This window comes from Sturnira hondurensis, unplaced genomic scaffold (genome assembly GCF_014824575.4).
Source record: "Sturnira hondurensis isolate 20B ecotype Veracruz unplaced genomic scaffold, ASM1482457v3 Scaffold0008723, whole genome shotgun sequence".
NCBI lineage: Eukaryota > Metazoa > Chordata > Mammalia > Chiroptera > Phyllostomidae > Sturnira > Sturnira hondurensis.
Window position 1 is genome coordinate 5,617,239 of NW_028081354.1, and position 13,217 is coordinate 5,630,455.

The window sequence follows — 13,217 nt, forward strand, 5'->3', positions numbered from 1 at the left end:
CATAGGAATAAATGAGGAGATCTGGGAATAATAAATAAAAAGGTTATTGTAACAATAGCTACAAATATATACCTTCTTTCTTCTCTTGACTTCAGGAGACATAAAGTTATATAAAGTAATAATTATAGCCCTGGCTGGTGTAGCTCAGTGGATTGAGCACAGGCCTGTGAAGCAAAGGGTCACCAGTTCAATTCCCAGTCAGAGTACATGCCAGGGTTGCAGGCCAGGTCTCCAGTAGGGGACACATGAGAGGCAACCACACATTGATGTTTCTCTCCTACTCTTTCTCTTTCCCTTCCCCTCTCTCTAAAAATAAATAAAAAAATATTTTTAATAATTATAACAAGGTAATGTTGGATTTGTAATATATAGGTGTGATATGTATAATATCACAATAAAGGGGAAAAGGGAAAGGAGTAACATTTTTATATCTCAATAGAATTAAATCAGTATAAAGCTGTTTCTGATCATTTAAGATGTATATAAGCATTAGAGCAATCACTAAGAACTCAAAAATACCTAGTGAAAAAATCTTAACAGAAATTAAAATGCTACATTAGAAAATATTCACATAAAAGGAAAAAAGCAATAAAGAAGGAATACAGGGAAAAAAGACATGAGACAAACAAAAACATGCAAAGATATCACAAAAAAAACTAACTAAAGACCAACATTTCATACGAATACAGACACAAAAATCCTCAACAGAATACTAGAAACAACATATAAAAAGTAGTATATGCAATGACCATGCACAATTTATCTCTGGAATGCAAGGCTGGTTTAATATTCAAAAACCAATTATCCTAACACATCATAGAATAAAAAACAAAAACCACATGATTATCTAAATAGAGAGAAAGCATTTGACAAACCCAACACCTTTTCATAATAAAGGACACTCAACAAACCAGGAATAGAAAGGACATTCTTCAGCCTGATAGAGGGCATCCGTGAACACCCACAGTTAACATCATACTGAATGGTAAAAGATAGGATGCCTTCCTTCTAAGATCAGGATCAAGACAAGGATGTCTACTCTCACCACTTCTATTCAACTTTGTACTGGGGGTTTTGGCTATGGCACTTAGACAAGAAAAAACGTTAAAGGCATCCAGATTAGAAGTAAAAGTAACTCTATTTGCTGATAACATTATCTTATATATAGAAATCTAAGGTCATATACCCTCACACCAAAAAAAAAAAAAAAGGCTATTAGACCTAATAAACAAGTTCAGCAAGATTGCAGGATACCAAGGTCGTTATTTTTAAAATCAAATTTATTTCTATGTATTTGCAGTGAAAATCCCAAATGACTATAATTCTAATGACAAAAACATCAAACAGAATAAAATACTTAGGAACCAATTTAACAAAAGATATGCAAAACTTATACTCCAAAAATAACAAAACATTGTTTTAAGACATTTATGGTCTAAATAAGTGGGAAATTATTTCATTTTCACGGATAAGAAGTCTTAATATTGATCTGCAGATTCAACACAACCTCTATGAGAATTCCAACTGACTTATTTGCAGAATTTGACAAATTCCAAAACCCATAGAAGTACAAGGGACTCCGAATAGCAAAAAAATCTTAAAAAAAAAAATAGTAACACAATTGGAAGACTCACCTATCCCAATTTCAAATCTTGCTACTGAGCAATAGTAAACAATACAGTATGGTACTGGCTTAAGGACAGAGATATAGATTAATGGAACAGAACTGGGTGTTCAAAATTAAATCCATGTGTCTATAAATTTTTTTTGACATCATAGAACAGTCTTTTCAACAAATGGCAGTGAGATAGTAGGACAGCCACATACACAAGAATAAAGTTGGACCTTTACTTCATAACATATCAAAATACATCAAAGATCTATATGTGAGGTCTAAATCAATTAACCTTTTAGAAAAAAAAAACATAGTGTTAACACACCATGACCTTGGGTTAAGCAATGGATTCTTAGATCATACCAAAAGCACACAAAGCAAAAGAAAATAAATTGAATTTCATAAAAAAAACTTCTTTTGCTTCCAAGAACACAACAAGAAAGTAAAAAGACATTCTGAAATTCCCACAAAATAAGAGAAAATACTTGCAAATCATATATTTGGTAAGAGATCTGTATCCAGAATATATATAGAACTCCTAAAACTCAGTAATTAAAAGGTAAATAAATCAATTTAAAAGGACAGCCCTGGCTGGTGTAGTTCAGTGGACTGAGCATGGAGCCTGTGAACCAAAGGGTCACCAGTTTCTGTCAGGGCACATGCCTGGGTTGCAGGCCAGGTTCCCAGTAGGGGGCATGAAAGAGGTAAGCACACATTGATGTTTCTCTCCCTTTTTCTTCTTTCCTTCCCCTCTCTCTAAAAAATAAATAAATAAAACCTTTAAAAAAAGGTCAAAGAATGTGAGTATACATATCTCCAAGAAAATATATGAATAATAAGTAGTACATGAAAAGATGCTCAACATCATTAGTCATCATGAAAATGCAAATCAAAACCATAATGAATACCCACTAAGATGGCTATCAAAAAGTCAGACAATAACAAGTGTTGGCAAGGATGTGAGAAATTGGAATCCTCTTATGTTGCTGGTAGAAATGTGAAATAGTGCAGCTGCTCTGGAAACAAGTCTGGAAGTTCCTCAAACATTTAATGTAGAGTTATCATATTACGCAGCATTCCTCTCCTAGTTATGCATCCAAGACAGGTGAATCCACACAAAAGCTTATACCAGCATTATTTATAATAGGCAGAAGGTAGAAAACCAAAGGTCCATCACCTGAGGAACAGATGAAATGTGATGTAGAACCGCCTTATCTACCAGGGATACGTTCCAAGGCGCCCAGTGGATGCCTGAAACCATAGACAGTACCAACCCTATGTATACTATGTTTTTTCCTATATATACATACTTACAATAAAGTTTAATTTATAAATCAAGCACAGTGAGAGATTAACAAAAATAACTAATAAAATAATTATAATGTAATACAAGTTATATGAATGTGATCTCTCTCAAAATATTTTGTTGTACTGTATGTAAAGCATGTATATGCTAGACAAAGAGACGGTTCACATCTTTGGTGGAAGGGAGCAGGGCAGCTTGAGATTTCATCACAATATTCAGAATGGTGTGCAATTTAAAACTTATGAATTATTTATTTCTGGAATTTTTCATTTAATATTTTAGGACCACAGTTGACCATGGATAACTAAAACCACAGAAAGTGAAACCATGAGTGAGGAGAAACTCCATACAATGGAACATTGTTCAGCCATAGAAGGGAATGAAGAACTGACATATACTACCACACAGATAAAACTTGAAAATATTATGCTAAGTGAAAGTAGACACTCACAAAGTACCCTATGTTTTTCTATGATTCCATTAAATGAAACATCCATAATATGCAAATCTACAGAGGCATGAAGTGGATAATGGTTCTTTAGGTCCGGAGGGAAGAGAGAATAGAGGGCCTATAGTTAAAGGTATAAGGTTTTTTTTTCTTTTTTAAAAAGATTTTATTTCTTTTTTAGAGAGAGGAGAAGGGAGGGAGAAAGAGAAACATCCATGTGCAAGAGAAACATTGATCAGTTGCCTCTCGAACTCTCCCAACCAGGAACCTGGCCCACAACCCAGGCATGTGCCTTGAATAGGAATAGAACTGGCAACCTTTTGGTTCACAGTCTAGTGTTCAGTCCATGGAGCCACACCAGCCAAGGCTAAGGCTTCTTTGTAAGGAGATGAAAATATTTTAAATTAACCATAGTGATAGTTGCATATATTTGTGAATAAACTAAAACCCACTTTATATATACTTTAAATGGGTGAACTGTATGGTATATGAATTATATCTAAATAAAGATTTTAAAGTGTATAATCCTTGTTGAATTGAATACTGATTGAGTTGAACTGATTAAATCCCAGAGCAAATTTTTTTTCTTTTGCTATAAAGGATATCAGTGTAACAATTAGTGAAATTTAAATAACATCTACAGTCCTGACTGGTGTGGCTCAGTGGACTGGGTGCCATCCGTTGAAGAAAAGAATACTGGTTCAATTCCCGGTCGGCATCTGTCTGGGTTGCCGCCCCATCCCCAGTTGGGGGCGTGTAAGAGGCAACCGCCTGATGCTTCTCTCATACAGCAATATTTCTCTTCCTCTCTTTCTCCCTCCTCCCACCCCTTTCTAAAAATAAATAAAAATTAAAAAAACAAATAAGGTCTACAGACTTAGATCATAGTATTGTGCCAATGTTAATTATCAGATTTGATAATCTACTGAGGTGATGCAAGGAAATATTCTTGTTTTTAAGAAACACACCAAAGAATTTATGAGTAAAAGGACATCATCTCACTACTTTCTCACAAATGGATAAAAGAAATAATTATAAATATGGAGAAAGAGAATGATAGGCAAAAGTAGTAGAATAGTAACAGTGGGGAATATAGATAAGAAGTATTAAGGAAATTTTTAAATATATCTATGACTTTTTGTTAATCTAAAATTACTTTAAAAGAAAAAATTAAAATAACACTTAGATATGTTATTATTAAATTGGTAGAGGAGCAACTATATTTCTAGGAATTTAAGACTTTATTGTTGTTATTGTTATTATTATTACTACAAAAAAACCTGAAACATAAATATCCAAAAAGAGCAAATGGTCAAAATATGTTTGTTCAGGCACTTCTACCACTCTGAAATTTTCATGAAGCAGATGTGACATAATGCAAATGATTAGTGGGGAGTAACTGGCATATTGTGAACTATGATTGATTGTCACAATCAGGAATTAGCTCACCCACTAGAATAGCTATAACCAAAATGATGACAATAACAAGTGTTGACAGGGATTAGAACCCTCACATATTACTAGTGGGAATGTAAAATGGTAAAGCCACTTCGGAAAACAGTCTGATCCTTCTTCAAAATGTTAAATATAGACTTTCCATATGATACAGTAATCTCCATCCTAGGTACATAACCAAGAAAAATGAAAACATATGTCCACACAAAAATTTATGCATGAATGTTCAAAGCAGCATTAGTCATAACAGCCAAAAAGTAGAAACAATCTAAATGTCCATAAGCTGACAAACAAATAAACAAAACATGGTGTAGCCATGCAATTGACTATTTTTGGCTATATAAAGGAATGAAGTAAGTATATGATGCATGCATTATGTATTATGCCAGAAGCTATTCATACAAGACCACATATTTTGTACAATTTGATTTAAATGAAATATCCAGAACAGGTAAATCTATGGAGACAGAAATATTAGTGGTTGCTTAGGGGTGGAGGGCTTTGGGGATAACAGGGAGCAACGGCCAGTGGCTACAAGGTTTCTTTTGGGGGTAATTAAATGTTCTAACGTTGGTTGTGGTGACAGTGGTACAACTTTGAATATACTAAAAACCAATGGATTGTACATTTTATTTTTAAATTTTGGGGGTTTTTTTGGTACCATATGTCATTTTTTAGTTTTTTTTGAATTACAAATTTTAAATGGGTAAAATGTAGGGTATATTAATTATATTTCAAAAGGCTGTTAAAAAATTCTATAGCATAAGCCACAGACAAAGCTAATAGGACACTCACCTCTCTCTCCAACTCATCCTCCTCTTCCAGAAGTTCATACACCTGCTCTAGAAGTTGAATCCCCAGGCCCTGGACTACATCAGCTCTCAAGACTTCAACTATTCTTCTGATCTTTTCAGAACCTGGCATGATAGCTAGAAAGTAATAACAAAGACAGGAAAAAATGAATTCTTTCAGCACTGCAGCAGAAGAATGCAATTTTTAAAAATCTTGTCATGTTAAGATCCTTTTAACTTTGACAAGAGTTCAGTTTAATGATGTCATGTATTTTTAGTGACTAAAATGTGTACAAGCACACCTCAGAGATATTGCAGGTTTGGTTCCAGACCACCACAATAAGTGAGTCACACAAATTTGGGGGTTTCCCAGGGCATATAAAAATTGTTTACACTATACTGTGGTCAATTAAGTGTGCAATAGCATTATGCTTTAAAAACAATGTATATACCTTACTTAAAAATACTTTATTGCTAAAAAATGCTAACCATCATCTGAGCCCATTGGAAAAATGGCACCAATAGACTTGTTCAATGCAGGGGTGCCACAAGCCTTCAATTTATAAAAAAAATACAACATCTGCAAAGTGCAATAAAGTGAAGCACAATAAAACAAGGTATGGCTGTATATGACTTTATGCTTTATGTCTTATTACCACCTCCTAAACCTAAAAAACAAAGCTGTCTAATTTGAGCAAAATCCATGTAAAAAATTCCAAACATGTATTTATTTACATTTATTTTTAGAAATCAATTTAATGGAACTTTTCAGGATCACAACTGTTATATAAAACAAGATATACCTTTTATGGAGATTTCTAAATTAAATAATAAAAAGATAAAAAACTGACAAGTATTAGCTGCTCCTTGGTTTGACACATTTCTCCAATAAACCCATGCTCTCCAGTTTGCTAGAAAAGAATAAACTGATCACCGAAAGGTAGCTCTTTAAAACGGAGCTCCTCTGCCTGTTCCGCAACTTTCCCATGAAGTATCAATGTGTCCCGGTACTTCCGATGAAGTTTAAATTCTGACACTGGATCTGGCACTGGGAGATCCTCACAGCTCTCTTTAGAGTCCAACTTTAGGGTCTGAGTCATCAATTGTACCAAGTCACTTATTTCACTCAAATGACTTTTCCTGAAAAAAAAAATCCCCTTGTTATTTAATTGGCTTCATAAAAAAAATTAGATGCCAAATGACCAAATGACCTCTAGGAAATGCCAAATGGCTTTTCAAATGGCCAAGTAATCTCCGGCAGACAGACCCTTCCACAGGTTACAAATATAAATGCTGAACATAACACAAAAATTCACTATGTGAAGGCATTGGAGAGTGCACAAGATCTGCAAGCAGATTCTGGAGGGAAGTCAACACCTTTTACCCTAAAGAAAGGCCATAAGTACTAAAGTACAACAGAAAACACAGTCCTTCTGGCCTTCAGACCCAAAGGACACATTTCGAGACAACCACTGCCACTAGAAAATGAGGGAGGAATCTTGGAAAGGGGAGAGCCAGAAAGAGGAAGCCCCAAATTCTAGGTATAAATTCTGCCCAACTATTTCTAAGTGATTTGATTATATTATATTAATTACAAAGCTCAAGAATATTTTTTAAAGATTTTATTTATTTATTTATCTTTAGAGGAGAAGGAGAGAGGGAGAGAAACATCAATGTATGGTTGCCTTTCGTGCATCCCCTGCTGGGAATTGGCCTACAGGGAACTAGCCTGCAACCCAGGCATGTGCCCTGACTGGGAATTGAACTGTGATCCTCTGGTTCACAGACCTGTGCTAAATCCACTGAGCTACGCCAGCCAGGGCGTCAAGAATATTTTTTAAAATATAAAAATACTGCCCTGGCCAGTGTGGCTCAGTTGGTTGGAGCGTCATCCCATTACCAAAGGGTTGCCAGTTTGATTCCCGGTCAGAGCACATACCTAGCTTGCAGGTCCAATTCCCAGTCTGGGCGCCTACCAATCCCAATCTGGGCATGTACAGGAGACAACAAATGGATGTTTCTCTCTCTCCCTTCCTCTCTACTATCCTCTCTCCCTTCCTCTCTCTCTAAAAACGATGAAAAAAAAAACCATGTCCTCGGATGAGGATTAAAAAAAAAACACCACCTCCTAATAAGAGAAAATTGACAATGTCTGGAATCCAGAAAAAAATACCAAACATGCAAAGAAGCAGGAAAATAGCACACATTTGTGAAGAGAGAAAAAAAAAGCAAGTAATAGAAACAGACCCAGAAGCGACACAATAGAATTAGAAGATGAAGACATTAAAGCTACTACAAATAATAGTTATAAAATTACAAATATATTCCATATGTCCAAAGTAGAAAAAAGCATTAAATATTAAGGAGAGGCATGGAAGATATTAAAAAGGCCCGAACTGAATTTCTAAAAATGAAAAGTGCAATGTGTTAAACACACGGGACAGGATTAACAGGTTGGACATCACAGAAGATGAGTAAACTCAGAGACAAGCAACAGAATCTATGGGGAAAAAAACGAAACAAAGTGTAAGAAACATAATATTACTGCTGAGCTGTGGGACCACTTTAAGTAACTAATAAACAGGTCACTTGAATCCTCAAGAAAGTGGGGTGGGGGATCCCAAAAATATCTGAAGAACTAATGGTCAAAAACCCTTCCAATTCTGAGGAAAACTATAAACCCAAAACTCTAAGGAAGACATTCATAAAAATTCTAAATGAAAATCAGATGTGTTCATTAGAAGAGATATTTTTAGCGCTAGCATATATCAAAGACTTTTATAATGTTATTGATGGCAATACTGCAGGTCCGAATACTACTATAAACATACATTCATGATTAGTTCAAACAGAAACAGTTTAGGAAGGGAAACAGAAAAACAGGACTTACCCTTCCCTGGAATCCCCATCTGATTTATCAGTTGAACTTGTAGAGGAACTTAACTCCTCCTCAGAGAAACACCGGGTGAGTTTTCTTTTCTAGTAATATTTGGAAAAACAAAAATCCCACATGACCACACAACCAGAATGCAATGCATGAAAAAGTTATTAGATGCCATGTCCAGCTACAATGCGTACTTAACAATTTAACAGGAGAAGCCAATGGATATACAAATTGAAGTTACTTTACCCAAATGATATCCCAGTTCACCCATCAAGTTCACAAGCCTGAGGAACATCAAGGTGAAGTTTTACAAGGGCCCCGGAAAGTCTCAACTATTAAGAAATTTTCTTTCCACAGAAGAGTGAACAAACAATTCTGGTGTTCCAATGCCTACGCAGACGGCTGGTATCATAAGGAATATTGGCATTTTAAACTAAATAGAATGCCACCTAAATAAAAGCAACCTCAATTTGTTGATATGTGAGACCCTTTGTTAAACTACTTTAAAGGATTACTTGGTATAATTATACGAAAACCTTACAACTTTGGAAAATGAAGAGGACTGTTTCAATTAATGCAACAACTAAATCATAGAATGTTGTTAAAGAAACAAATCTTCATTCCTTTCAAGGACAGGAAATTTCTATTTTTAAAAAATAACAATATGCTCCTAGAAATAATGTCAGAAACTAGAATACACAGAGATGGATAATTATCTCCAGGATATTATCACATAGAAAAGTGAGCATGGCTGGACACCGTGCAGTTACCCATTGAGCCACCACACCCCCCCATATCATCCCTAGGTGAGAAGGTAAGATCTTTGTGACAAACAGGACACAACCAAGTGAGAGTAAGATTTGGCCTGGTAGGTGGGTAAATTAGCAACAGCAGAATCAGCACTGTGTTGCCTAGTGGAAGCCCTTTGGAAGTCTTGTTTTAAAGACTACCTAAAAAAGATATTTAACTAGGCTACCCAATTGTTTACAAAAGTGCCCGAAAAATTCATTCCCTTAACGAAGCAAACATAATCTTTTAAAATTACTGACCAGTTCTTTCCCTTACCAAGAGTGAAAAAGGGTAACTTATGCCAGCATCATCCCGGAAATAACTGGAGCTGGCATTGATAAGGTTTACTGTATTGGCCTTGCCAGATGTAGACATGTCCGCCTTTTCCCTCAGAACTAAGTGATGTACCTGAGCAAAGCTTCGGTCAGAAGACAACCATACAGCAGAAGCGGGCTGGCTTTCTTCTTGTGGCTTTCCTGGCCCCGCTGCACTAGGAGAAGCGCTCCTCACTGAAGGGGCTGAAAGAGTGACCAGGCCAGTCGTCGTTTGCAGTGGGCTGGCCTCAACAGGAGAGGGCTTTGTACCAGGTATGGAAGACACACCAGCAAGGGCCAGCCTAGCAGTAACTCAGAGAGCACATCATCATCACTCTGGCACCCCGACACTTCACGTCAAACCTGGGCTCTAGGGCTACCAGCTCTGTGAGCTTGAGCAAGATAAGATACTTAACTACTCTGAGCTTCAGTTCCCTCAGCTGCAAAATGGGGATAATGCTGCCTGTTTCTGTTACTGTAAATATAAAATCAGATAATGTCCTTGAAATGCTTACCACAGTGCCTGAGACATAGATAGCTTCAATTAATGGAAACTGCTAGTACTGTCTTTAGATAACAGTAACAGGAATGATCATAGATAGCACTCAGCCCTGGGTACCACCATTCTCCCAGCTTCCCCTCCCTGTTCCTGAGAAACTGCTTCTTTTACCAGCAGACTCTGAAATGGAAACAAATTAAACACTTGACTTCCTGTCTGAAACCTCCCAGGAGTTACTGTCACTTAAAGTCCTCTTGCTCACTTATTAAAATCCTCTTCCACTGATAATACAAGTTCCAGATCCAAGAGTCTATGCTGATTGGTTTTTAAAGTCTTGACTAAGAAATTTCAAAATTTCTTCCAAATCGGTTTCCCAAATGTATTACTGTTGCTTGAAAATTCTTAACACCTCACAATCAGAACCAATGCTTATGTCCATGAGTAAAACCTCCAGCAGGTGAAGAAAAGAGAACAACTTTACCTGAGGGGAACACCGCTTCCTGTGACTGCTTTAGTCGCCTCCTTTCTCTCGCTGATAATGGTCGATCCTTTTAAAGAAAGTCAGAGTTATTTCCATTTCTACTCACTATGCTTACAACACCTACAATGTGGGACGTGTCATCCAGCACTATAGGAAAGGCCTTGTCCAGGTCTCCAAGGGGTGTCCATTTGAAACCAGTCTGCATCAGGGTTACAGCTTCTAGCTAGGGCCAATCACAGCAGCCCCATTTCTGGGAAGTACTACATTCATTTTTGGAAGGGCAGTTGGAGAATTCTGCATTTCCTCCATTTAGAATCTACTTGTTCTCCATGGTTAACCACGTGACCATTTCTGGAACTTCAGAATCTGTCCATTTCAATCAGCACTTCTGCTAAGATTCGCAAATCTATCCCTTCCAGTGTTTGGCAAAAAGCAGGGCAAAGATGCTTTAATATCAAACTTCACAATATATGCAGGATTTATAAGATTTATAAGATTATAAACAAGCTTTATAAGATTTTTAAAATGCCAATGTGTATCCCCCACAAACCTTTGATGATGACATCTCACTGCTTCTGGAACTGCTCACAGACTCAGGGGCCACCCTACTTTGGTTTTCAGCCTCTTTTTCGGGTGATGTGACATGCACTTTTCCAACAGTGGGAAGAGAAGGCAAAAGTGGATGTGGAGTCTCCTGGAACTTAAATGAATTTTAAAAAGGGGAAATTATCAATTCCACATGATAATGATAACCCACCTGCAAAGTTCCCCCGTCAATATGTTTCCTATATATTTGATAGTGATTTGCTCTCAGAAACTTCAAAACACTGCACTTGGGGGGAAAGAAACTGCTAAAAGTGAAGCACATGACGGGGTGCCTATGAAAGTTACTTCAAGAAATAGTGTAATATTCCATTTAAGGAAAAAAAGAAATGAAGTGTCAACATGATTTTATGCAGATGATAAAGGAGAAACTGTTCGTCAATACAAGAGGGAGGATCAGATATTTACTCATTACTCTGGTTCCTCTAACTCACGATGATCTGCCCATCTTCACAGGGGGAGACAAAATCCTTACTCTGCTTCCAACTTACGGACATATGAAAACTAGTTATCTTGCCATTACTATCCTTCTCTAAATGTTTCCTGCATTTCTTGTTTGCCTCTATGGCAACTGTTAATCATTCTAAGCAGAATTAAGTGTCTTAAAGTATACTTCCCAAATAGCAGCACAATGACTTATTCCAAAGAGATCTCATCCAACCTGTCTCTTTTCCCCACTGTGCTCGGTCTGTTCTCTCTTCTTCTGCCGTCGCTGTCGAGACAGGGAAGTTTCAGACCCAGAGCTGTGTGCGGGGAAACCTGGGTGGGTTCTGTCCTCTTTTTCAGTAATACATTCACCAGCAACTTGATCCTTTAAAAAAATACAATAATGCAAAGTAATAAAATAGTCTTTTGAATTTCCAAACAGCCAAACCCTTCATACCTACTATTAAAACTATAAATGAAAATAAAAAAGAGTTGCCATTCTCAAAATAAATGCTTATTTGCAGTGTTGACAGACAAATGTTAATTTAATATCAGTTAATTATTCATATTTTCTGGCTTTTTTCCTTTTCCCAAATTAAAAATATAATTATTTTAATTAAATTACTCAGTTATTTATTAACCTGAAACTACTGGTGTCCGAATTACTTTTTAAATTTTTATTCATTTATTTATTTTATTTTTAGAGAGAGGGGAGGGAAAGGAGAAATAGAGGGAGAGAAACATAAATGTGTGGTTGCCTCTCACACACTCCCTACTGGGAGCCTGGCCCACAACCCAGTCATGTGCCCTGACTGAGAATTGAACTGGTGACCCTTTGGTTTGCAGGCCTGTGCTTAATCCACTGAGCTACACCAGCCAGGGCCTATGTGGTACATTTTAGAAAGAAAAACAAACAATGTGGTTTTAATATGGGTGAAATTGCTTCTAAGAGTCACTGTCATTATCATTAAGATGTGATCTGCCCCTGCTCAAAATAAAATTGCTCCTTAAATATACCTGTTTACTACACTCCTGTAGCAGCCAGGTATGCTTGGTCTAATACATATCATTAAATTAAAAAACTTTAAAAATGTAAAAAAAAATACGTCATCTGTCATCCAAATCTTCTGGCTTCTATAGGTAAAAAAAAAAATTGTTAAATTTATTCTTCTAAGAGTATACCTAATGTCATATAGAACATATAGTAAAGGATTACATTTTACAATACTGTTGCATAATGAACAAGCTGAACAAGGGTACCAAGATAATACAATGAATGACATAATTCTGAAGAGTGAAGTAAATGTTTCTCTGCTGAGTAAGCACAGACTGTTCAAAATAAAGCTTATACAAGTGCAATACAAGAGTGACAGAACAAATGATTTAGAGAATTTCTCCATGAAATCCAACTCATCCTGAAAAAAAGTTCCTCTACTGTTAAAAACAGTAACACCAAAAGAGGAAATGCTGGACATAGAATTCCATCAAACAAAAAAATCTGCTCTAAAAGTTTAATGTATGACATGAACTTGATCAGGAACAAAAGAAGGATGTCACTCTCACCTATTCAACACTGTACTAGAGGTGCTAGCTAGAGCAATTAGGC

The 13,217-nt window shown here is 36.3% G+C and overlaps 1 protein-coding gene across 2 annotated transcripts in view; it reads right to left on the minus strand.

Moving 5' to 3' along the window:
- NEK4 (NIMA related kinase 4) overlaps nt 1-13,217 on the minus strand; it is a 41,562-nt gene that overhangs the window by 9,846 nt on the left and 18,499 nt on the right. For both annotated transcript variants that reach the window (XM_037055775.1, XM_037055774.1), the window contains exons 8-14: nt 11,847-11,996; nt 11,133-11,282; nt 10,583-10,649; nt 9,697-9,806; nt 8,506-8,594; nt 6,550-6,755; nt 5,620-5,753 (exon numbers count right to left, since the gene is read on the minus strand). In XM_037055775.1, coding sequence (XP_036911670.1) covers nt 5,620-5,753; nt 6,550-6,755; nt 8,506-8,594; nt 9,697-9,806; nt 10,583-10,649; nt 11,133-11,282; nt 11,847-11,996 — 906 coding nt within the window. The remainder of the gene's footprint in view (nt 1-5,619; nt 5,754-6,549; nt 6,756-8,505; nt 8,595-9,696; nt 9,807-10,582; nt 10,650-11,132; nt 11,283-11,846; nt 11,997-13,217) is intronic.